This window comes from Chaetodon auriga, chromosome 18, assembly GCF_051107435.1.
Source record: "Chaetodon auriga isolate fChaAug3 chromosome 18, fChaAug3.hap1, whole genome shotgun sequence".
Taxonomy (NCBI): domain Eukaryota; kingdom Metazoa; phylum Chordata; class Actinopteri; order Chaetodontiformes; family Chaetodontidae; genus Chaetodon; species Chaetodon auriga.
Genome location: NC_135091.1, coordinates 2,760,288 through 2,781,515, shown reverse-complemented (window position 1 = coordinate 2,781,515; position 21,228 = coordinate 2,760,288). Strand labels below are relative to the sequence as shown.

General features: G+C 44.4%; 3 protein-coding genes across 4 annotated transcripts; 1 reads left to right on the top strand and 2 right to left on the bottom strand.

The window, feature by feature from the left end:
• Window positions 1-4,438: 4,438 nt before the first annotated feature.
• Window positions 4,439-7,912, bottom strand: LOC143336396 (forkhead box protein A2-A-like). Its single transcript, XM_076756542.1, has 2 exons — window positions 7,638-7,912; window positions 4,439-5,686 (listed from the first exon to the last, which is right to left on the bottom strand). The coding sequence occupies exons 1-2, from the start codon at window positions 7,710-7,712 to the stop codon at window positions 4,532-4,534; spliced, it is 1,230 nt and encodes a 409-aa protein (XP_076612657.1). The 5' UTR covers window positions 7,713-7,912; the 3' UTR covers window positions 4,439-4,531.
• A 3,402-nt stretch (window positions 7,913-11,314) lies between these two features.
• Window positions 11,315-13,915, top strand: LOC143336452 (protein CEBPZOS-like). Its single transcript, XM_076756647.1, has 4 exons — window positions 11,315-11,443; window positions 11,990-12,098; window positions 12,183-12,227; window positions 12,841-13,915. The coding sequence occupies exons 2-4, from the start codon at window positions 11,990-11,992 to the stop codon at window positions 12,921-12,923; spliced, it is 237 nt and encodes a 78-aa protein (XP_076612762.1). The 5' UTR covers window positions 11,315-11,443; the 3' UTR covers window positions 12,924-13,915.
• On the bottom strand, window positions 12,961-20,596 carry cebpz (CCAAT enhancer binding protein zeta). Of its 2 annotated transcripts, none has more exons than XM_076756646.1 (17): window positions 20,372-20,596; window positions 18,333-19,840; window positions 17,765-17,996; window positions 17,495-17,657; window positions 17,180-17,268; window positions 16,839-16,892; window positions 16,653-16,755; window positions 16,522-16,581; window positions 16,355-16,421; window positions 15,944-16,050; window positions 15,673-15,733; window positions 15,376-15,560; window positions 15,186-15,221; window positions 14,984-15,079; window positions 14,823-14,896; window positions 14,217-14,298; window positions 12,961-13,115 (listed from the first exon to the last, which is right to left on the bottom strand). In XM_076756646.1, exons 1-17 carry the CDS (start codon window positions 20,558-20,560, stop codon window positions 12,961-12,963), a joined length of 3,261 nt encoding a protein of 1,086 aa, XP_076612761.1. In that variant the 5' UTR covers window positions 20,561-20,596. The 2 variants fall into 2 exon arrangements, with proteins under 2 accessions (XP_076612761.1, XP_076612760.1); XM_076756645.1 differs by having other exon boundaries at window positions 17,495-17,645; window positions 17,750-17,996; window positions 20,372-20,577.
• Between the last annotated feature and the right edge of the window lie 632 nt (window positions 20,597-21,228).

The window sequence follows — 21,228 nt, the reverse complement described above, 5'->3', positions numbered from 1 at the left end:
AATTTTGGTGCCAGTTTCAGTCTCTGTGTCCTGGTCTTAGCTGACAGGACCCAGCGTGGTCCTCTGCTGCAGCTGTGCACTCAGAGATGTTCTTCTGTAATGAGTGGCTGCCTTTAGATTCAGGTTTTAGCTCAATTTGCTCAGATATTTAGATGCAAATGTACACGTATTTGTCAAGCAGCCTCATGAGTTATGTGTTGAAAGGCTCCTGCTTTTATTTATTGGAGGGTTTGTACAAGACTGTAGGAATAATAGCACATGCAAAGCTTCAGTTAGGACATCCCTCATGTGTATGCATGTGTGTGTATGTGTGGTAAAAGCTTCTTGTCCAAACATAGCATCGCTGGCTAAGCTCTGACCTCGAGTCGCTTGCCATGCAGCCTTCCCATTATTCTTGGTCAGAAAAAGGTCATTATTATTCATAACAGGCTGATTGCTTTCTTGAGCAAACAGAAACGCTCAGCAAGGCAGCGAGCCCGAAGGACCTCCCCACACCTCAGTGCCGACCTGTGCCTTTGTTTTTTCCTTCATTTTCCCTTTAATGTCCCCATCAGTTACATATCTCTATCAGACAACACATATATTCAGCTTTATCCAGTTCTTCACTGATATATGATGTTTACGCTGAAGGAAAATTCACGTGGCTGGCGGCAGCCTATGGAGGGCAGCATCAGCCCGCCACTTTGGTCCAGGCTGAAATATATCAACAGCTATTGGATGGATTACCACAAAACTTCATACAGACACTTATGATCACCAGAGGATGGACCCCCCAGACTTTGGTGATCCCCCCGACTCTGCCTTTCGCGCCACCATGAGGTTGACATACAATTTTGAAGGAAATGTCTTGAGAGCATTTAGCTCAGCCTCACAGAGCTGCTAGCGTAGCTTTAAAATCTTAGTCTTATTAGAAAAAAAACCCTCAAATTTCAGAAAAGCAACATCACAAGTTCCAGTCAGAGGCAGTCCTGCTTGGAGACGTCATCCATGTTGAGTGAGGTAATCCATGACAGAAAACACTGTGCAGAACATTTAGCTCTGTTTTTATATCAGCATGCATGTACAGCTAAATATGTTCATAAAACACTGGTGGGTTTGCTTTGAATTCTTGGCTCTAGTGAACAACATCTGACCTGATATAAACGAGGTTTTCCAGCTAAAACTCTGGCACCAGAGAGGTTGAAGTGTTTAATATTCAACGTGAGCCGGTGCGCTGGCTGTCTGAACGCCATGCATTGATCTCTGTGTGTAAAGTTAATGAACAACCTGCCGTGTCTGTAGACGTTATTTCTCTGAAAGCTTCCCAGACGGTTCAGAGTCGTTTCACTGCTGCTCCACCGCCAGCAGCTCGTGTCCTCTCCCAGTGAAGGGTGGATGTTTTCTGCAAAGAGCCAGACTGAGTGACTGGGAGGTGTGGTGTTTTCAAAAAAACTGACCCGTGTTATTCAGGTCAACTGCAACAACTGAGCTCTTCTTCATGCTGCTGTCGTGGCGTCAGCTGGTCCAAATACCACAAGATTTTTTATAGGTGCTACTCACCTGGAGACACACCTGGATTTTATAGGTCAGGCGTCACAATACAGTCTCTTATGCACAAGGATGTAAACTTACTTCATGCTGTAAATAAACCAGTTTGAAGCCGTAAAACTGGTTTTGTTCTTGATGACGTTTCCTCGTAGTTTTCTGCAGTGTGTGAGCGATTTTAGGGCTTTAGCTGTGATCAAGTACAAACCAGACCATCACCAGACCACCAGACCAGACCATCACAGTAAATTTAGTAAAAAAAAAAACATGATTATCAACCAAAATTAAATCAGCTGTTAATTGGTGAATGAAAATTGTGAAGCTATGTGGCAACACAGACAATAAACTATATTAATATTATAAGAATATCATAGATTTCTTTTATTATTTCCCCACTGGACTGGAGGACCAAGCAGATGAAACACAAATGAGGCTGAAAATACTAAAATACTCGTCTTACCTTACATTTCTATCAAAAGTGACATATTTCAAGCTAAAAGCTCAAGACATGAGTCGCACAATAAGGACGCAGCAGCCGGCCGGTCATACCTGTTTTAGCTCACTGTGTCACATTCACACACAGTGGAAATTCAATTCAATTCAATTCAATATTCCTTTATTTGTCCCGCGAGGGGAAATTCCAGATTACAGCAGCATCAGTAGAGCAGATTAATATAAGAAATGTGACAATAACTATCACAGACATGAGTTAATTAACTTGAGGATTGGATATATCACCTCAGTCTAAGTAGCTTTTAAGTGGATTTCATTAATTAAGAGTCATTAGCTCACTGTCTGCACCATTTTGAGAGAGGGAAGTCTCAATCGTGACGCCATGGAGAGATTTAACTGAGACTCAAAATTAAAAGTCTCTCAATAGGCAGAAAAACGGACCCTGATAATGTTTTATCATTTTATATATCATGTGTTCCTATTATTATCTGTAACATGCAACTATGATACCAAAGCAGTCGGAGCGCAGAATGTGATAATATGCTAATCTTTTCTGACATAAACTCAACTGAAAACAGCACAAAGATTTAACGTTTGGCCTCATCAGCTTCATTGATTTTTGTAAATATCTGCTTATTCTGAATTTTAACACAGCAATAACAAGTAATTTGTGGCAACAAGGTGCAAACATTTTCATTATTATTATTATTATTATTGATGATCAAAAGACAATCAGCATTTAGATGTATGTGTGAAGAAATGGAAAACTATCATTTAAAATAAAAAAATATTTGTTCATAACATCTGAAGAAGTTGAGCTCAAACACCACAATCCTGTCATGTGGTTTATATTTCTAACATTAACATTTTAAGAATTTTTTTAGATAACGACTATTGAAATCTCAAAGATTAACAGAATTTGTTTTGTTTAAACAGTTAATCACTATTAATCCATTCAATAAAATCTGATCAGATTAAAATAAAATCAGAATAAAATCTCATTTCACATGCTCAGTTCAACATTTTGAAGCTTCACTTAACAAGATGAAAAAAAAAGCAACTTTTTTGTGTTTTTTTTGTCCTGTTTTTTTGTTTTTTGTCCTCGTTAACTTTATTCCTCTGATACGCTGAATGTCCTCCACAAATGACACCTTATAATAAATTCAAGAAGACTGAAGCGAAGCTCTGTGAGGCTGCACTTGAAGCCCAGTTGAGCTTTGAGCTAAACGCTAATGTCACAGGCTAACATGCTCGCAGCAACAGCGCTAACATGCTGCTGTTTAGCAGACGTTCACCATCTTAGTTTAGCGCACTAGCAGGAGAGAAGCTAACCAATAATAAAGAGCAGCTGAGGCTGATGGGATGTATCAGCTCATGAGTCAAAGTGGTTGATAGATAATGTTTTGACCTGATGGTGGCGCTATGAAACATGAAGGGGTCGTAGAAGTTTATAGCAAGAAGAGCTGAAACGATGAGTCCATGAATCTGTTGGTCACCAGAAACCACGATTGATTTCTCCAACGTTCTTCAGTCCCGTCGTCTCCAAAGTGACGATTTGCTGCTTTTCTTTCTTTTCTGTCATTTGGAAACTTAAGAAATGTTGGTTTTGGGGTGTCGGGCGACCAAACAAGCACCTGCAGACGTCACGCTGGGCTCTGGGGTCTGTGATTCTTTTAACGTTGTATATAAGAAACAATCAATGGAGAAAGAAGAAGGCAAATTAATCAATAATGAAAATAATCATCGCAGCCTGACGAGCAAGTATTTCTAATTTCAGGCCTGGAGTCAAAGAGCTTTTGGTATTTTTGCTTTTAAAACTGACTTCATGTGCAGGCCTTCATCATAACTGACTGAGTGCTACTACTTTTAGTTTTCACTTCAGTTTATTGTTTGTGCTACATGCAGCACCATATATTCATGCTATCATTAGGTTTATATTTGGAAAAAATACCGTATATAAAGGAGATAAATGTGCAGAAATTGGCCTCCCGACGTGTCCTTCTCATCACTCTCCTGATGCGTTTTACGTTTCACATTCATTTGATGTGTGGTCAGTCTCACGCTTTGACCGATTCGAACCATTTCAGTGGCTTCGTGCTGATCTCAGCTTGTGCTTTAAATGCTGTAAAGTAAATTCTAACATTCCTCTGCTGATAAATGTCTGTGACGGCTGTTATCTGCTGTGAAACATCACCTCTGTCTGGTGTTAATGTGCTTCAGGAGGACACTGCTCGCCTTGTCACTGTGTCATTGTTCTTGTTCTTATCTGCTGATGCTTTCATGTGTCTGCAGCTGATAATCACACCATTTACTGCTAATGCTGAACTTTGAAAGACAGACTTGATCTCGCATTAAGATAAGCTTTAGGACAAAGAAACAAACATAAGAAGAGGTTTTCTTATAAAGACTTTTATCTGTTGCACATATACAAACACAAATGGCAAATGATGAACTGTGGAAAAACATGTGTAAATCCTCCAGGCCCTCCATAAAACACTTCACGGGCCTTTTCCTCACATTCAGAAATGTTTTTACTCTAAAAAGTCTGAGGGTTTCAGGAGGAGTTCATGATGGGCCTGGTGTACACGCCGCGGTAGTAGCCGGTGTCGCTGTGAGCGGGATCCAGGCCTGTTTTGGCCGCCACCAGCGCTCCGGACACCGGGCAGCCGTAGCCTCCGTACTGCACCACCGGCTCCAGTTTGTGGTGCTGCGGCTCGGACATGAGGTTGTTGATGGAGAACGGGTGGTTGAAGGAGTAGTGGTGGTGCTGGGGGTGGTAGGGGTCCGCTTTCAGGTGTGCGGCCTCGTGCAGCAGCAGCGGGTGGTGGTGGTGGTGATGATGAGGATGGTGGTGATGGGAGAACAGGTGCTGGGTGTGCGCGAGCGGGGAGGGCACGCGCACGGGGCTCGGGGCCTGCGGTTTCAGGTCGACCCCGGCTGCCTTTCCGTCCGAGGACGGAGGGGGAGAGGAGGAGGAGTGCGGGGAGTCGGAGTCGCTGCTGCTGCTGGTGGTGGTGGTGACCGAGCCGCCCTCCGAGCCCGGCTTCCCCGCCGCCTCGCTGCCACCTGTGCCGGCCCTCTTCCCGCACTTGAAGCGCTTCTGGCGCCGGAGGTAGCAGCCGTTCTCAAACATGTTCCCCGAGTCGGGGTGGAGGGCCCAGAAGGAGCCTTTCCCCGGTTTGTCCGGTAAGCGGGGCACCTTGATGAAGCAGTCGTTAAAGGAGAGCGAGTGTCGGATGGAGTTCTGCCACCGCTGCTGGTTCTGCCGGTAAAACGGGAACAGGTCCATGATCCACTGGTAGATCTCGTTTAGCGTCAGCATCTTGCTGGTGGACTGCTGGATCGCCATGGTGATCAGGGAGATGTACGAGTACGGCGGCTTGGCGTGCGTGTAGCTCCGCCGGTACGGTTTGGGTTCTCTGGATCTGATGCCGCAGGCCTGGCCGTACACCGGGCTCATCACCGGCATGTTCCCGTACTGCGGCGCGCTGATGGGGCTCATGCTCGGCGGCAGCGCGGCGCCCAGGCCCGATATCCCGGTCCCGGTCTGCACCACCGACCCGGGGCTCTGCGACACCCCGACGTGCATCGAGGAGTGGTTGACCCCGACCGGGTTGACATAGTGCGCGTTCATGTGACTGGTGCCGGTCATGCCAGGCGCGCTCATGTAGCCGCTCATGGAGTTCATGCTGCCCGCTGCGGTGTAACACTGAAACACACAGAGACACCCAGTTAAAATGGTTTTATGATATTTACAAAAAATAGGATTTATTTTATTTAGATAAAACAACAAAGTCAGAGGATACACGTCAGCATGAAGGTAAACAAACAAACAACAATACAGACACCTGAGAGGCAGACTGAACAACATTTCCTGTTTGTGCGCTCTTTAAAGTGACAGTTTTCATTATGGCTGCAGGTATCGATTATTTTCATGACTGATCAGTCTGTTGATTTGTCGATTGTTGGATTGATTGTGGTCTAAAAAAAAAATGACCTTCACAGTTTCCCAAAACCCACAGGAGGCACAAAATATTCAGACAAAGAAAAACGAATCCTAACCCTTCAGAAACTTGGATGTTTGACATTTTTCGTTTTCAAAATGTTTATCAATCAATTGAAAATATTTTCTGATGATTAAATAATCAATCAATCACTGTGGACATGCTTTGTGTTTTTCACTTCTACAACATTATACACACATGTGATGTAACATCAATCTGCTCCACATTTCTTTATAATGACACCTTTTCTTCCTTCTTTAATAACATGTATGTTGCTCTCATTAATAAATCGAACAGGTTTTGGTTCATTTCCATTTTCTAATGATCAGCCTGATCGTCGCCACAGCAGCCAAAGCTTAAAGCAGCCTGTGAGCTCACAGAAGAAACTGAGGACAGTATGTATGCGTTGGTATTTAAGGCTGCCTTGTGTTGCCTTACAGATGTTTGCTGGTGCATAAACCTTATCTGCTCCCTCACCTCTCTCTTATATTTATTTCATATTGAGTAATAAACCAACAATGAGACCATGGTAACACAGAGAGAATCTGTAAAATATGAGCCCAAGTCCTCCGAACCGCCTCCTGTTTCCTGAGATTCTCATAATGACACTGACTTCAATCTTATTTAATTATATTTCCGTCCAGGATGCTGTTTCATAGCTGGGGGGTGAAAAAGTGGAAAAATACTGGAATCAGCTTTAAAATGAAAGAAAAGGTCCCAGATGAGATAAAAATTAATTAATTAATTAAAAAAAAATAGAATAAAACACAGACATGACCTCAGTGTGTACGACCCTGAATGGAAGCTATTTGATTATTTATTTTGTTGTTTATGATCACCAATAACATAATAATAATAATAATAATAATAATAATAATAATAATAATAATAATAATAATGATAATAATAATAATAATAATAATAATAAATGTAATATCATGAAGGACAGATGCTCAACATTGATCGTGATGCTGATTTTCTGTCTTTGCTCTTCACTGCAATGATAATCAAATATATTTATGGGATTTAACACCCATTATAGTTTACAGTCACTTAACGTCATATATGTTCAGTCAACCTTAAAAAATATGAAGAGAAATTTCCCCTTAGTTTATTTTTTTCTTCTCAGTTTTCTGATATCACTTGATTCAGTCTCAGTCTGGAAATCAGAAGAATTTTCTCAAGAACAATAAAGTTTTTTTTTTTTAAATTGACATTTTTAAATTTAAATAAAATTTAAATGAAAACTGTAATTTAAAAATATGAGGTTGGATTTTTGTGTTAATTGTGGAGGTTTTACAGCATTATTACTATTCAGACTCATCTCTCATTTTAAGGATCGACAGAAATAAAAGATTCAAGTTGATCAAAGTGATAACAAATAAATAAATAAATCTGAAGTTATGCCGATAAAATAAACATGACAATGATTTTAACTGTAAAATACAGATTCAGGCGTATTTGTGTGTGAAATGTTAAAATGTGTTCAGATGGAGTGAGACGTCAGTAAAATACCGTCAGTCTATAATAGAAATATTAAAGTTAATTCAGTCCATCTGCCTCCTCGCGCTCTCTGCTCAGTGAGTTCGTGTCCTCTCGGGACTGATCGTGTGCCGGTTGGTCCTTTCGGATCCAGCCGGTGTGAAGTGCACAGACCTCGGTCTCTCCGTAGTAGCCGCCGGTGCTCCAGTCCGGATGTTCGTGTCCTTCCATTTTAACGGCGCTCAGCATCGTGCGCGCTGCAACACACGCGCATCCAAACAGCTCCACGCACCTGTCCTCTGCGGCGGCCGCGAACGCTCCGGGGTGTCCTGGCTGTCTAGGACCGGGTCTGACTCATACCTGAGCGGCGACCGTGACCGGGGACGCCTCCTGCTCACTGAGCGGCTCCAGCACCTGCGCTCGCGCTGCTGCTCGAGTCAGTATCCAATCAGCTGTCTCCCTCCATCCCTCCTCGAGCTCACGTTCTGATTTGAATATTCTGTCAACACCTCAGCACGAGCAGAGGAGGAGGAGGTATTCAGATCCTTTACTCAAGTAGAAGTACTAATACAACACTGTAAAAGTACTCTGATTCAAGTAAAAGTTCTGCATTGAAAATCTTACTGAAGTATTTCATGAAAATGTATTTGATAAAAGTATTGAAAGTACTCAGTGCAGTAAAATGTCCCCTGTGTTCTACTATTCTCAGTTATTAAAGTAAATAACATTTCCGTCAATCAGCTGATTGATTAATCGACTAATTGTTTCAACACTGCTTGAATAAACTGTTGGTGGTTTAATTTAGATAAAAAACAAACATCATGTGTAATAACTTCATTTGTTTTGTGTCCAAAAATCATAAAAAGTAACTAAAGCTGACGGATAAATCGATAATCAAATTCCAGTCATTTAAAATACAATTATTCTGCATAATGAGTATTTGTACACTAGTAGTACTTCTTCCACTGCTCCCGTAACACCAATGAAAACTGTTGTATGTGATTACAGGCTGTATAAATACTTTGATTGAGGTACTTTAAAGTTCGTTTTTGAAAACAATCTCAGCCAAACGTCCATTCAGTGTCTGATTTGGGGCTTTCAGTCATCTGAGATTCAGATTATTGTTCATTTCATTTTGGGATTGATTTAACTTTTCTCGCCCTTTAACCTTTAACCTTCCTGTATGTCATCATGGCTTTTCCCAGAAGTGGCTGTTTGTGCTGCAGTGCATTCTGGTCTATTTCATGCTCCCATCTCTGACTAATCTCTGTGTTTCTGTGTCATAGCTGCTTTCTGAATGAACTAAGACTCATGAAGATCCCACAGTTTGGAGGTGGCTTTTGTTCAGTGATTTATTCTGCTCTTTGGACTGGACACTGCCCAGCATCTTCCTCCTCCTCCTCCTCCTCCTCCTCTTCAGCTGCAGGGTTTACTGTTTGTGGTCTGACCAAGTGTATTTACCTGGCGATGAATGTGAAAAGGCGACCGGACAGACGGCACACACGGCCGAGGTGAAGGAACAAGAGCCGCCGGACCACCATGCTCTCTGCACACACAGCTTCTCCTCCCCGTGTGGACGTCAAACAACCCGAAATATTTTTCTCTTTTGTGGTCCTGTTCAGCTCAACGTGTCCCACAAGGCACTGAGAGGGTCAGGCAGGAGGAAGAGGGTGAAACATCTATCTGAGGTCTGCTGCTGCTGCAAGATCTGGACCCTGTGCAAGTGGTCTCACCGGCCTTCTTCTCCTTATCCAGATTCTCACACAAATACTGAACCAATAACTACACACGTGCATCTGTAGTGATTATTAGGACAATCTGTGCTGTGATATCCATCCACGTCAGTGTAGTCAGGATGTTGTTAACCTAGCTTAGCATACAGTATGCTGTGTGGCTCGGCCCTACGATAAAAGGTACACCAACACCTCTAAGAGAGAGAGACGTACTTTATTTTCTAATAATTCTATATAATAAAAATTCTAAAGTTCACTCATTAACACGTCGAATTGTTTAATCTGCATATAAGCAGACAAACAGCTGGACGCGCTTTAGTCTGCACAATCTGAAATTTACACACATTTCAGCTCACCGGTGTGTCCAATATCTGTGATGAAACTTCACTGGAGCAGTACTTCGCAGTAGCAGCCATGAATGTTAGATAAGAGGTAAACGTTAGAAACACGATCCAAATGTTGATATAAAAGGGAAGAATCATGAATCATCAAGAATCCACAAAAAAGTAACTAGTAACTAAATCTGTCAGACAAATGTAAAAAGTACAATATTTACCTCTGAGATGTAGTGGAGTAAAAGTTGCATCAAATGGAAATACTCGTACAAATACCTCAAAGTTGTACTTAGTGTTTGAGTAGATGTACTTAGTTACATCCCACCTCCGTCAGCAACGTCGATCTACTTCAAAATATTATCAGCTGAGAGACACATGAAATATCTTCTATGTTTAATCTGCTGCTGATCAGATCTGACGTGTTATTGAACCTCTGCTGATCATTTTCCTGATCGATTGTTCAGACATCAGAGATCAGTAACTGATGCTCATCATGACAAGTTTTCATATCTGAGAACCTGAAACCATCAAACGTCTAAACTGTAATCTAAAATGATGATGCTTTCTCTCTTGTCTGCAGAGGCTCATGGGTAATGTAGTATTTAATGTGTCAAACAAACCTTCAAAAGCAACAGTCATGCAGTAATCTTACAGTGTTCTTTAATTTTGAAGGACTGTTGTGTGTTTGTGTTGAGAAACATTTAATTTATCTTTAAAATCAGATGATTTCTTTCGTCTGTCGATCAAACTTCATCCTGCTGCTGTAAACTGACGTGTTTGACTCAGATGAACAAATGTTGTCTCAGAGTTTAGACTCGTGCAGCTGTCGGTCTGCTGAGAGTCTCCAGAGACCAGCAGAGACCAGCAGCTGTGAGACCGTCCACATGACCTGCAGCAGGTGCTCACTCACCTGAGAGAACACTGAGTCTACATGAAGGAAATTAGATTCCCCAAAACCCACAAACTGGTGTTTCCTCTCAGAAAACCCAAGAAACTGGAGAGTCTGATCATTAATCTGTGTTTCATGTGCATGTTTTCTGAATTATTTCAAGCTTTGTTTTCTCACTGACAAATTATTCTCCTCACTGTGTCTTTACCTGCTAATGTCTGTCATTTCAGGTGTGTGACCACGCTGACACCTGCTGGTGAGCTCGTGCAACTACAGCTGAATTAAATCAATTACATCATTTTGATTTTAGTGAAATAAAATGAAGAACTAGGTAATAGGTTGTGCGACGTGAGAGCAAGAGAAACAAGCCGCTGGGTTTGCATCTTTTTCCAGGTGTGAGATGGTCCACCTGTCTGAAAATCACAGAGGGAAACCGCTGTTGTTTGGTCATTTCTGTCAGTGTCAAAGCACCAAGACTATTGGCTGTGAATGCTTTTCGATTTTTATTGTTTTAACAGACATCAACTATAAATAAACAATTTTTATGACCTTGTTGTCACAGAGGATGAGACTAAATAATCCTCTAAAAGGAAGTAAAAAACGCAGTGAGCCTTCATTTGACAAAATGCCATTTTTATTTCGTGTTAAAGCTCAATTACCTGAACGTGTAACGTGTAATAGTAGTAATAATAATAATAATTGAACAATAATTAATTGAATAATTCTTCATTGTTTTTTGTCTTCGTAGTGGTAGTAGTAGTAGTTTTAATAGTAGTAGTACTTCGTTGTAGTAATAGTGGTTGTATTAGCAGTGCAGCAGCGTCGGACCCTCGAGTTAGTCGCTACTGTTTGTCGGTACTTTGTACCAACTGAGCTTCCGTACTCCGGAAGTGGCAGTGTTGTAGCTCTGCTTGTACAACTCTTGTCGTCCGACACAAGGACAGAGGCGCTTTGGCGTCCTTTTAGTGACTCTTTTGATTGAATTTAGACTTCTTCAGCTGTTTTCTTAACGCGAATTTGCAGGTCAGTTTATTTAAGAGTATGAGGAGGGTAAAGATTCAGGTTTCCGGTTTATTCATGAAGCTAAAACTGTTTGCTAACCAGTTAGCCAGTCAGTTAGCGGGTAATGTTTATCGTGTCGTGCCTCAAAACGGCAGTTGTGTTATTTCTCTGTTTTTAAGTCACAGCGTGATTAAAGTGAGTGTTATCAGAGTCACTGTCTGGATGCACGTTAAAGGATCTGATGAACAGTGAAATCAGAGGACCGGTTCAGAAAGGTGAAACGTTCACGTTGTGCCTCCTGTTAGCTTGACCGGAGAGACAGGACTAAATATAATCACAGTACAATGAAAGAAAGTTTCAAGGTGTTTTATTTGTGTTAAAGTATGGACAACATGTCAGACGCCTCACATCAGCCAGAGTCAATGTAATTAAACCCAGATTTGAGGGATATTGCTTGATAGTTGTTGACTTGTTTGACTGTGTGTGTATCATGTGTGTTACACTTAGCAGTTGTCATCCTTGGTGGTGTCAATAAAGTTGTGTGCGTTTGTGCTGATCTCTCTTCAGATGTCTTCCAAATCTCTGGCCCACAAACTCATGAAGGGGGTGATCGTTGTGGAGCTGCTGGGCGTGTTCGGGGCGTACGGTCTGTTTCACACGATGAACAACAGTCAAGGTACAGCAGAAGATCACCTGTCGGACATCAAATCTGTGCGGAGTCACTTCTAAAACTCCCCGTTTTGTTCCCTCTCACCTGCAGATTTCAGGAGCACCATGAACAGGAGGTTTCCAGCAGTGCTAGAAGGTGAGTGTGCATTTATCCTCCAGCACGACCTGGATCAGGACTAAATTTAGGGTTACAAGGCGTTGATGTTTGACATTTAATACGTCAGCCTTAAAAACCAGCAACGTGTCAGATCTGCTGTTAAAAGAGATGAATTTACATTTCAACAAGAGCTGCAACTATTTTGAGTTTTTCCAGTCTAAATTTTGTGGTTGCAGCTTCTTAAATCTTAAAAGATTTTTCTTCTGTGACAGTAAACTGAACACGTAGTTTGAAGAGAGAGAAAATAACCTTACGTTGCAGACATCTTTGTAATTAAAGCACAAAAATATTCACTTTAGAAATGAGTCAGAGATGAAAAGTCAGAAACATTTAATGTTTAATTGCTCAGAACTGAAAATAGGAAGAATTCCTGTGAACGTCTTGTGGGAACACAGAGGTGCAGAATGAACATGAACTCTGTACAGACTTAAAATAGATACAAGAAAATCTGTTTGTCTTTCATTTTACAAAAAAAAAAAAAACTCCTCAGAAGACATTTCGTCCCGTTAACGAGACAAAAGTCGAACAGCGTGTGTGTCTTCCATCGGCTGGCTGGATCTGAAAACCAGTTTCTGCTTCTGTTTCCTCCCAGTTTACTACCAGTCCAACGAGTGGGCGGGGGTCTACGGCATCCGGGAGCGAGACCACGAAGCCTGGTCGTCCAAACAGGACTGAAGCTGCGAGCTAAGAATCCGCAGACAGACGGCAGCAGCTACTTCCTCCTCCTGAACGCGCCGCCACCTCCCGCCCTCGCCCGGCCGAACGTCTTCCTCTTGTTGAACATCGTCTTCTTGCGGCGCAGCGTCTTCACGTCACGGCCTTGGATCCAGTCGTCGCGCTGAGACTCCCACTTCAGCTGCTTCAGGCCTGCAGGGACAGACAGGAAGTGACGGAGACGTGATTCAAGCGACGAGCTCGGCGTGACTGAGTGTTTGCATGTGTTTCATGTGTCTGTGAAGGCTCTCATTCATCCAGGTCATGGTACTTCTAAGTGCTTCCAAAGGCAGCTGGGCTTGTTTGTGGTTCTAGAAGACGTTTCGCCTCTCGTCCAAAAGGCTTCTCCAGTTCTGACTGACCGGTTGGGAGTCTCAGGCATTTGTCCTCTTGCAGGATCATTATTAGATATTTATTATATATTATTTATTTATTATCACACATCAACACCTATAACACCAGCTACACCTCGACTCATGTGACTGTAACAAGTCACATGATGCCGGGTGGAGCTATGATCCTGCAAGAGGACAAACGCCTGAGACTCCCAACCGGTCAGTTAGAACTGGAGAAGCCTTTTGGACGAGAGGCGAAACGTCTTCTAGAACCACAAACAAGCCCAGCTGCCTTTGGAAGCACTTAGAAGTACCATGACCTGGATGAATGAGAGCCTTCACAGACACACGAAACACATGAAAACATACTGATGGATCTTAAATCCTCCACTGGACCGTTAAAAGACAAATCATCTCAGTCTCTGAAGGGTTGATTATCGTCAAAAAGACCAGAGTAAATCTGTCGTGATCAATAATCACAGCAGACAGAAACATGAGAGACGCTCCGGCGTTTATTGATGAGGATGAGTCTGCTGCCGACTGTCGTTGACTTTCTCTCTGTGGAGAAGATATTAAAGCTGCTGGAATCCAGCAAAGTGAATAAAAACATCCTGTTGATTTCTGGCTTCATCTCGTCTTTTACTTCTAACGTGATGCTCATCAAGATTCCTCCTGCAGGCACATTTAGTGTGTGTGAGAGTGTAAATCAGACCAACCAGCACTGTTCTCACCTGCGCTGTGACACATTTACTTCAGAAGAAAACCTTCCATACAGAAAGAGGACGTGAGAGGCGCCAATTAAACTACACCAAATGTATTTCTGATTCTATTTCTTTGTTCCTTTGGTTTGTTTTGTTCAGTCATGCTGCTGTGTGTCACTGTCACATGTTAGAGGCTGTGATCGCTCAGGTGTGCCTACCTGCTTTGTCCGTGTTGGCCATGGCGTTCAGGCCGATGTTGTCAAACTTGGCGCCGGCGTTCTCGTCCAACATGGAGCCAAACTGGAAACAGCAAACACATTCAATAAAACATTCAAATCCCACAAGCTGTTTTCAGGTTACAGAGGCAGAAAAACTCCAAAACGCCAACTTTCATCACATCACATGGTGCATCGGTATCAGCTCAACCAATCAGCTTGTGGTGGACTACGATGTCTAAATATGGACGCTGCTGCTTCACACACAGAAGATGTGAACAATGAGCAGCTTGAAGGAGGACGCCAAAGATTAGAGTCAGCAACTAAACAAATTATGATGTCACAAAGAAGCTGACCTTTGACCTCTTTAGCGTGTCATCCCTTCACTGTTTTATCCTCTGAGACATTTGTGTGAAACTTTGTCATAATTAGCGTTTGAATTCTTGAGTTATGGCCAAAAACGTGTTTTGAGAGGTCAACGTGACCTTTGACCTTTGAGCAACAAACTCTCATCAGTCCACCCTCGAGTCAAAGTGAACGTTTGGACTAAATTTAAAGGGATTCTGCCGATGCTGTCGGCTTAAAGAAGTCGTCTTCGGATGGTCTCACCTCTTCAGCTGAAGCAAACATGGCTCCATCTCTCTTTCCTTTCTTCTTCTTCATCTTCTTCCCCTGTTTGGAACCTGTGAGAAGGAGCAGCGATCAACACAACAGTCACCAAACCAATAAGACTGAAGATCACTAAATTCTGATGGAGGTCACAATCTAACCTGAAGACGCAGAGAAGTCGAGCTCCTCCGAGGATTTCCGTTTCCTCTTCGTGGTACGAGGAGTTATATCTGGAACTTCTGTCTCGTCGTCTGAGCCTGCAGAGAAGAACACGTTTCATTTCATGACTCGAAGCAGGAAAGAGTAACTGTATGTAGACAGACACGAAAGGAAAAGCTCCTTTTTAACTGAACTCTTACTCACCATCGAACGCAGCGTCGTCGTCCTCCAGCTCTGGAACTGAGAGGAGACAGAAGAAAAGCAAAGAAACGTGAAACAGGAAGAGGCTTCATGGAGTAAACCGATCAGAGAAGCATCCTGTGACTGTGTGATAACAGCCAAAGAAGAAGAAGGAGGAAGTGAAACCGTGAAAGAGCGTTTTGATGTTCTCCACCTTCATCGTCGTCTTCATCTCCATCAGGATCCATGAACGTCCCTCCTTCCTCCTCCAGCTCGTCTCCGAAGTCTTCCTCATCCATGCTGCCCAGAGACACCTCCTCGTCGTCCAGGTCGTCCATGTCCGAGTCGTCCGAGTCCGAGTCGTCCGTGTCCTTCTTACCTTTCTTACTCTTCACATTACTGACGGACACGAAGGGAAAACAGCTTGAACTCTAATGAACTGCTGTCAGTCCAGCATCGAGCACAGTGTTAGACTATTGCAGGAAAAAGTGCTGAGACTCCGTCTGCTCACCCTGCAAAGTCCAGATCATCGTCGGCCATCTCCGTGAAGTACGAGTCTCCTTCACAGGAATCTGAGACAAGGTTTAGTTACAGTAAACCTCGATTATTCACACAGAACGTTTATTATTCAGTCATCAGTTCGAGATCGTTTTCATCTTAAAGCAGAACAAAATCCTGCTTTTGATCATTTCATTATTTAAAAAAGTTCTCATTTTATCCTCAAACTCGAAACACTTTGAATTCAGCTAACGTGAGCGAACGACGTCGGCGCCTCGACTCACCAAGAAGCTTCTCAAACTCGTCGTCGTCCACGTCCTCCACGCTCTGGTCGTCGCCGTCTCCTCGCGGCCGACGAAGCTGCTTCTCCTGCTGCCGCTTCTTGAAGAAGCTGCCGAGAGTCGAGAGAATAAAATTTAAGAAAAAGAAAAACGGTGTGAAAACAGAACGACAGGAAGTAAAAGACCAAAACACACGAGGTTTGATGAAGTGTTGATTATGGGTGATTGATCCTTTTCTGCAGAGACTCAAAAAGACCATTTTAACGTCACAGTGACACTTAAATCTGCGATACTCCCACAGTAACAAAGACTACGTCACGCTGCATTAAAACGCGCTTTTCTTGGTCTCCCAGCTGCTCCACACGCAGACACACTGTTTGCTCGAGTTTGTGTGGAACTGAAACGTTTCCTCACCGATAGAAGAAGATCTCGTCCACGGAGATCTGACTCTCCTCTTTGGACAGAAACTCCTCAGAGTTCACTGACGGGGACAGAAGAAGAGTTCATGCATTAAAAAACCAAAGCTGCAGATGATGATGATGATGATGATGATGATGATGATGATGAAGCCTGAAGCTCACCTGCTAACGAGCTGATGGGGAGCCTCTGTTTGGGCTTCAGCGCTGCAGCGTCTCTGTTGTCTGAGGAAAAGCTCAGATTTAGATTTTTCTCTTCAAATGCGACGTTTTTCTGCGGCTCGTGCGTTCCTTACCTTTTCCCCTCAGCTGTTTGGGGTTCCTGAAGACGAATCGGTCCAAGAATCGGATGAGGGTGAAGTCCTGCAGGGGGTCTCCTGAGTACTGGATGGACCCGCCCTGTGGAATAACACACGGCACGTTTAGAGGAGGAGGACGGAGGCGGAGGGAGATCTTAGTTGTTGTTGTCGCTGTCGTTTTACCTGCAGGAGAGTGTTTGCGAACAGCGACACGGACGGGTGGAAGTGTCGGGCGAGCTGCACAAACAAACATCCAGGAGACACGAGTCAGTTCAGAAGGTCTGACGTCTGCTCAGGTTCAACAAGCTCGACGGTTTGATCAGAGGAAACTCTGCTGCGAGGTCTCTCTGTTCAATAACTGAGCCTCTGCTGCTGCAACACTACAGCGTGTGAGTGTATCAACATGAGCAAATCAACATAATAAAAAAGTATAGCTTGAGTTTCGAGGCAGAGACCAAGTTTAACCGACCTGATGATGATAACTGTGTAGATATTAATATTAAAGCTCGTCTTTTGTTTCTCACCCTCTGCAGCTCCCACAGGGTCGTGTGGTCGGCGCCGCAGAATAACGGGTTTCTGTGCAGCGGGTCGTAGCTCTGCAGGCTTTTCCCCCCTGAAGAAGAACAAGAATCAGTGTTTAAGAGGATCGACGTGGAGCTTCACGATGGATCAGTTTGAATGAAAAGTGAAAGAAGTCGTCAGCGACCTTCAAACCACAGCAGGAACACGACTTTAAAAATGTTTTCTGCCTCTTTTCATGATTTAAAACATGATTTTACATTAAAAATAAATTCAAAAACAGACGTCATCATTTCTGAACAAACAGTAACAGCACAGACCTTCCAGGTTCTGGTGATGTACCCATGATGCCGCGGGCTTCGCCCCCTCCGCCTCTGCACTCGCTCCCTCCTCTAGTTTGTCTGCGTCCACAAAGCGCTCCTCTTCATCATCGTCGTCCTCCTCAGCGAGGTCTTTGAACTCCTCCTCCTCCTCCTCGCCGCCCTGAATGAACACACAGATAAAAACAAACAGACATGAAGCACAAATTAACGTTTGAAACTATTATTCTAAAAAATGTGCTCTGATGCTGCCACGCGCCGCCTCCTCACCCCGTCCTCCCGCAGCAGCATCTTCAGGCCCGGTTTGGCCTTCATGACCTCCGACACGAGGAAGAGCGCCCCGCAGGCGAAGCTGGCGTTCTGCTCCACGCTGACCTGCAGCAGCCGCTTCACGAAGGCTTTGACCCGCCGCGGCACCACGTCGGCCTTCAGAGATTTATACAGCAGGTTGAGGAACATGCTCTGCCTGGAGGACGACGACAGCCCGGGGTCCAGCAGCTTCCTGCACCAAAGAAGAAGAACAGACTTCATCCAGAGTCTCACTGCAGTTTCTTTGATTTCAGCTGTTTTTTTATGGTTGCTGTGGTCAAAAATGAATAATTTAAATTCTGCAATGACTAAAAATGAACAAACTGTGAATCAATGTGGAGGCAGAGCGCTGCCTGAGAGACAGCTGCTGGGAAAAAGTCCTCCTAACTGCAGTTAAGAGGACGTCAGATTAAATTTTTCTTTGATTTATAAAAGATTCTGAATTGGATTTTTTACTACGCGTGCCGTGTTTCGTTAACTCTGCAGTGATCTGTCTGTACGAGCTGCTGACAGGTGAGGACGGTCTTACCTGTACAGAGCCACGTAGTATCGGTCAGAGACGGTCTGCTGGGAGTCCATCACCTGGAACAGCAGCATGAGCGCCTGCACGGCCGTGTTGAACTTCACCAGGTGAACCACTCTGAACAGCGTGTCCAGCTGCTCCTTCACCTTCTCGTCCCCGGTGCCGGCGTAGGGATACGCCCTGTTCACGCCCGACAGCAGCACGCTCAGCATCTTCGACTCGATGTCCTTCTTCTTGACGCAGGCGCGGAAGAAGGAGAAGTAGATGGTGATGAGTTTGGCGGCGAGCTCGGCCTCGTCGTGGCTCAGCATCACCTGGCTGAGGAAGCACACGGCGTAGTACTGCGCCTTCGGGCTGATGTTGGGCCGGAACATGAGCCGCTCCACCTCGCAGCACACCACCGTCTTCATGTTGGGGTGCGTTTTCAGCAGCGTCTCCAGCAGGTACGTCGCTTTGGACGCCGTCTTGTACTCGGGGTCTCCCAGCTTGTTGATGACCTGTATGAGCAGCGCCCTCTCCTGCTCCGGGCGGTTGCACAGCAACTCGTGGGCGGTGGTGAGCGCCTTCGCCTTGGTGGCCGCCACCGTGTCGTGAGCCACCATGTCCAGAGCAGCCACGAACTCGGCCACGTGGTGCTTCAGCTGGTGCTCAAAGTACCAGAGGACGAGGCGGCGGTCGCGGGCGTCGCGGTTGCCGCTGGCCTTCTCCTCCAGCTGGTCGAACGGGTGCTGGGCGAAGGGGCGGAGCTTCCTGTGCTCCGGCAGCAGGTCGGACAGCAGCAGCTCTCGGAGCGTGTCCAGAGCCATCAGACCCATCCGCCGGCTGCCCTTCTTCTTCACCATGGACACCAGGTTCTCCACGTGCTCCACTGTGTGCACCGGAGCGTCCTGGATCAGAACCGTCATGGCCGCCATCCTGTCCGCCAGCACGCCGGAGGAGACGACCGTCTTCATCCAGTTGGAGTTAGCCCCTTTCTGCAGGTTCTTCTTGCTCTTGTAGAGCTCCACCTCGGCCTCAAACAGCTGCTGTGCGAGCGTCTTGTACTGGGCCACCAGCGAGGGATCCTGCGGGCTCGACGAGCCCTCGGCGGTGTATTCCAGGTCGAACCACTTCCCTCCAGGTTTGATCAGCAGCACCTGTCTCTGCTGAAACTCGAACACGTTTGCACTCTGTTTGGCCTTTTTCTCGCCGGCTGCCTGAATGTTTTTTGCCTTCTTCACCTTCTGTTTGTCCTCCGCCGCCTGGTGGTTGATAACCTTCTGCTGGGAGCTGGATGCTTGTTCCTCACCTGAGGCTTTCTTGGCTTTGGCCTTCTTACTTCCCTTCTCGCCGGCGTCTGCAGCATTGCCTTCGGGCTCGTCGGTGACGACCTGCTGGCCAGCGAACCCCCGGATGCCCAGTTTAGAGATGAATTTCTCCAGCTCGCCCTCCTCCAGGTCGTCGATCGCTCCCTTCTTTCCTCCGTCCACGAGCTCGTTGGAGTCGTCCAGACCAGCCAGCAGGATGTAGTCAGCCTGTAGAGAAACGACAGGAGAAGAAAACATCAAACACTACAATACACACCATCAAACAACGTTTTTTCATTTAACAAAAGAAGTCCAAGTTCTGAAATGTTACATGTCTCAACTCAGTTTTCAGAGATTTGGAAACTGGAACTTGTGCTGGACATTTTTTACTGTGTGTCATTTTATAGATAAAACAGTGATCTACTATAACCTGACTAGTCGATGTATGTAGTCGTCGTTAGTTGCAGCATTGCTTATGTTGCCGTTTTATTGCGTGAAAACAAAAACATCAGTTAAACAACCCAGTTCACGTTTCCTTAAATAAAACTTTCATGTCACACTGATGGTTTACTCTAACGTTTCCTCTGGTTTGACTCGTGTCAGCCTCTAGAAGTACAAATAAACCGCATTCTGCTCCACAAATTACAACATGTGTAGAAGAGGGTTTTTGTTTTTTAGACCTACAAAATATGTTCATGTTTCCTGAGAAGACAACCTGCTGAGGTTCTGTCTGCACTGAGGTCTTATCCGTCAACCCACCTGCGTCCCTCCCAGCCGTAAAACCTCCTCCAGGCTGAAGTCCTCGTCCTGCTTCGCTCTGTCTTCACCTTCATCGGCTCCGTCTTCCTCCTCGCCGTTGTTTTCAGCCTCCATGTCGTTTTCTTCAGGCTGAAATGTCACTTTACTGGTCGCTTTTGCTCGTTTGCGTTGCTTGTTTTTCGCTGCCATGCTTGCTACAGCGTGAGGAGACGTGACCCGGATGTGGAAGGTGACGTCACGTCCGCCTTTCCGTCATTAAAAAATGGAAACATTTACTCACTGTCCGTTGGTTACATTTTTGAAAATAAAGAATGGATTTTCAAAGTAAATGATGAGTAATAAATTCGTCTTCTGGCGAAAACCGCAAATAATAACCTCTTTATTAAACTTTTTAACACGTGACTTCCTGTATAAATTTTACACGGCCACCGTTCATCCAATCAGAGAGCTGGCGTTCCTTCGAACTATCAAGTTACCTTTTATTCGACGTGCTGGTACAGGAAATGCAGGAGTATTATCTTTCAAAATAATTTTATGTGTATGTATAGAAGAGGCATTATTGAGGCATTATTAAACGAGCACATGTACTCTGAAAAGAAAGAATGGGAATTCTGCAAACACAAAGATGCTCATACTGTAATTTTCTGAGGATTAGAAGTAACGAAAAAATAATGTTTTTATTATATCATGACAACGCAAAGAATAGGTTGGCCAGGACTGTAGCTGCCACAGAGGTCATGTCTTCTGTCATATTTCTGGGAATTTTGAGGTTCATTTTTTAAAAGACACGAAACATACAATTCTGCTAAATGTTGTTTCATAACTACTTTATTGTCGTTTTGTCCTCCTCCTTATTT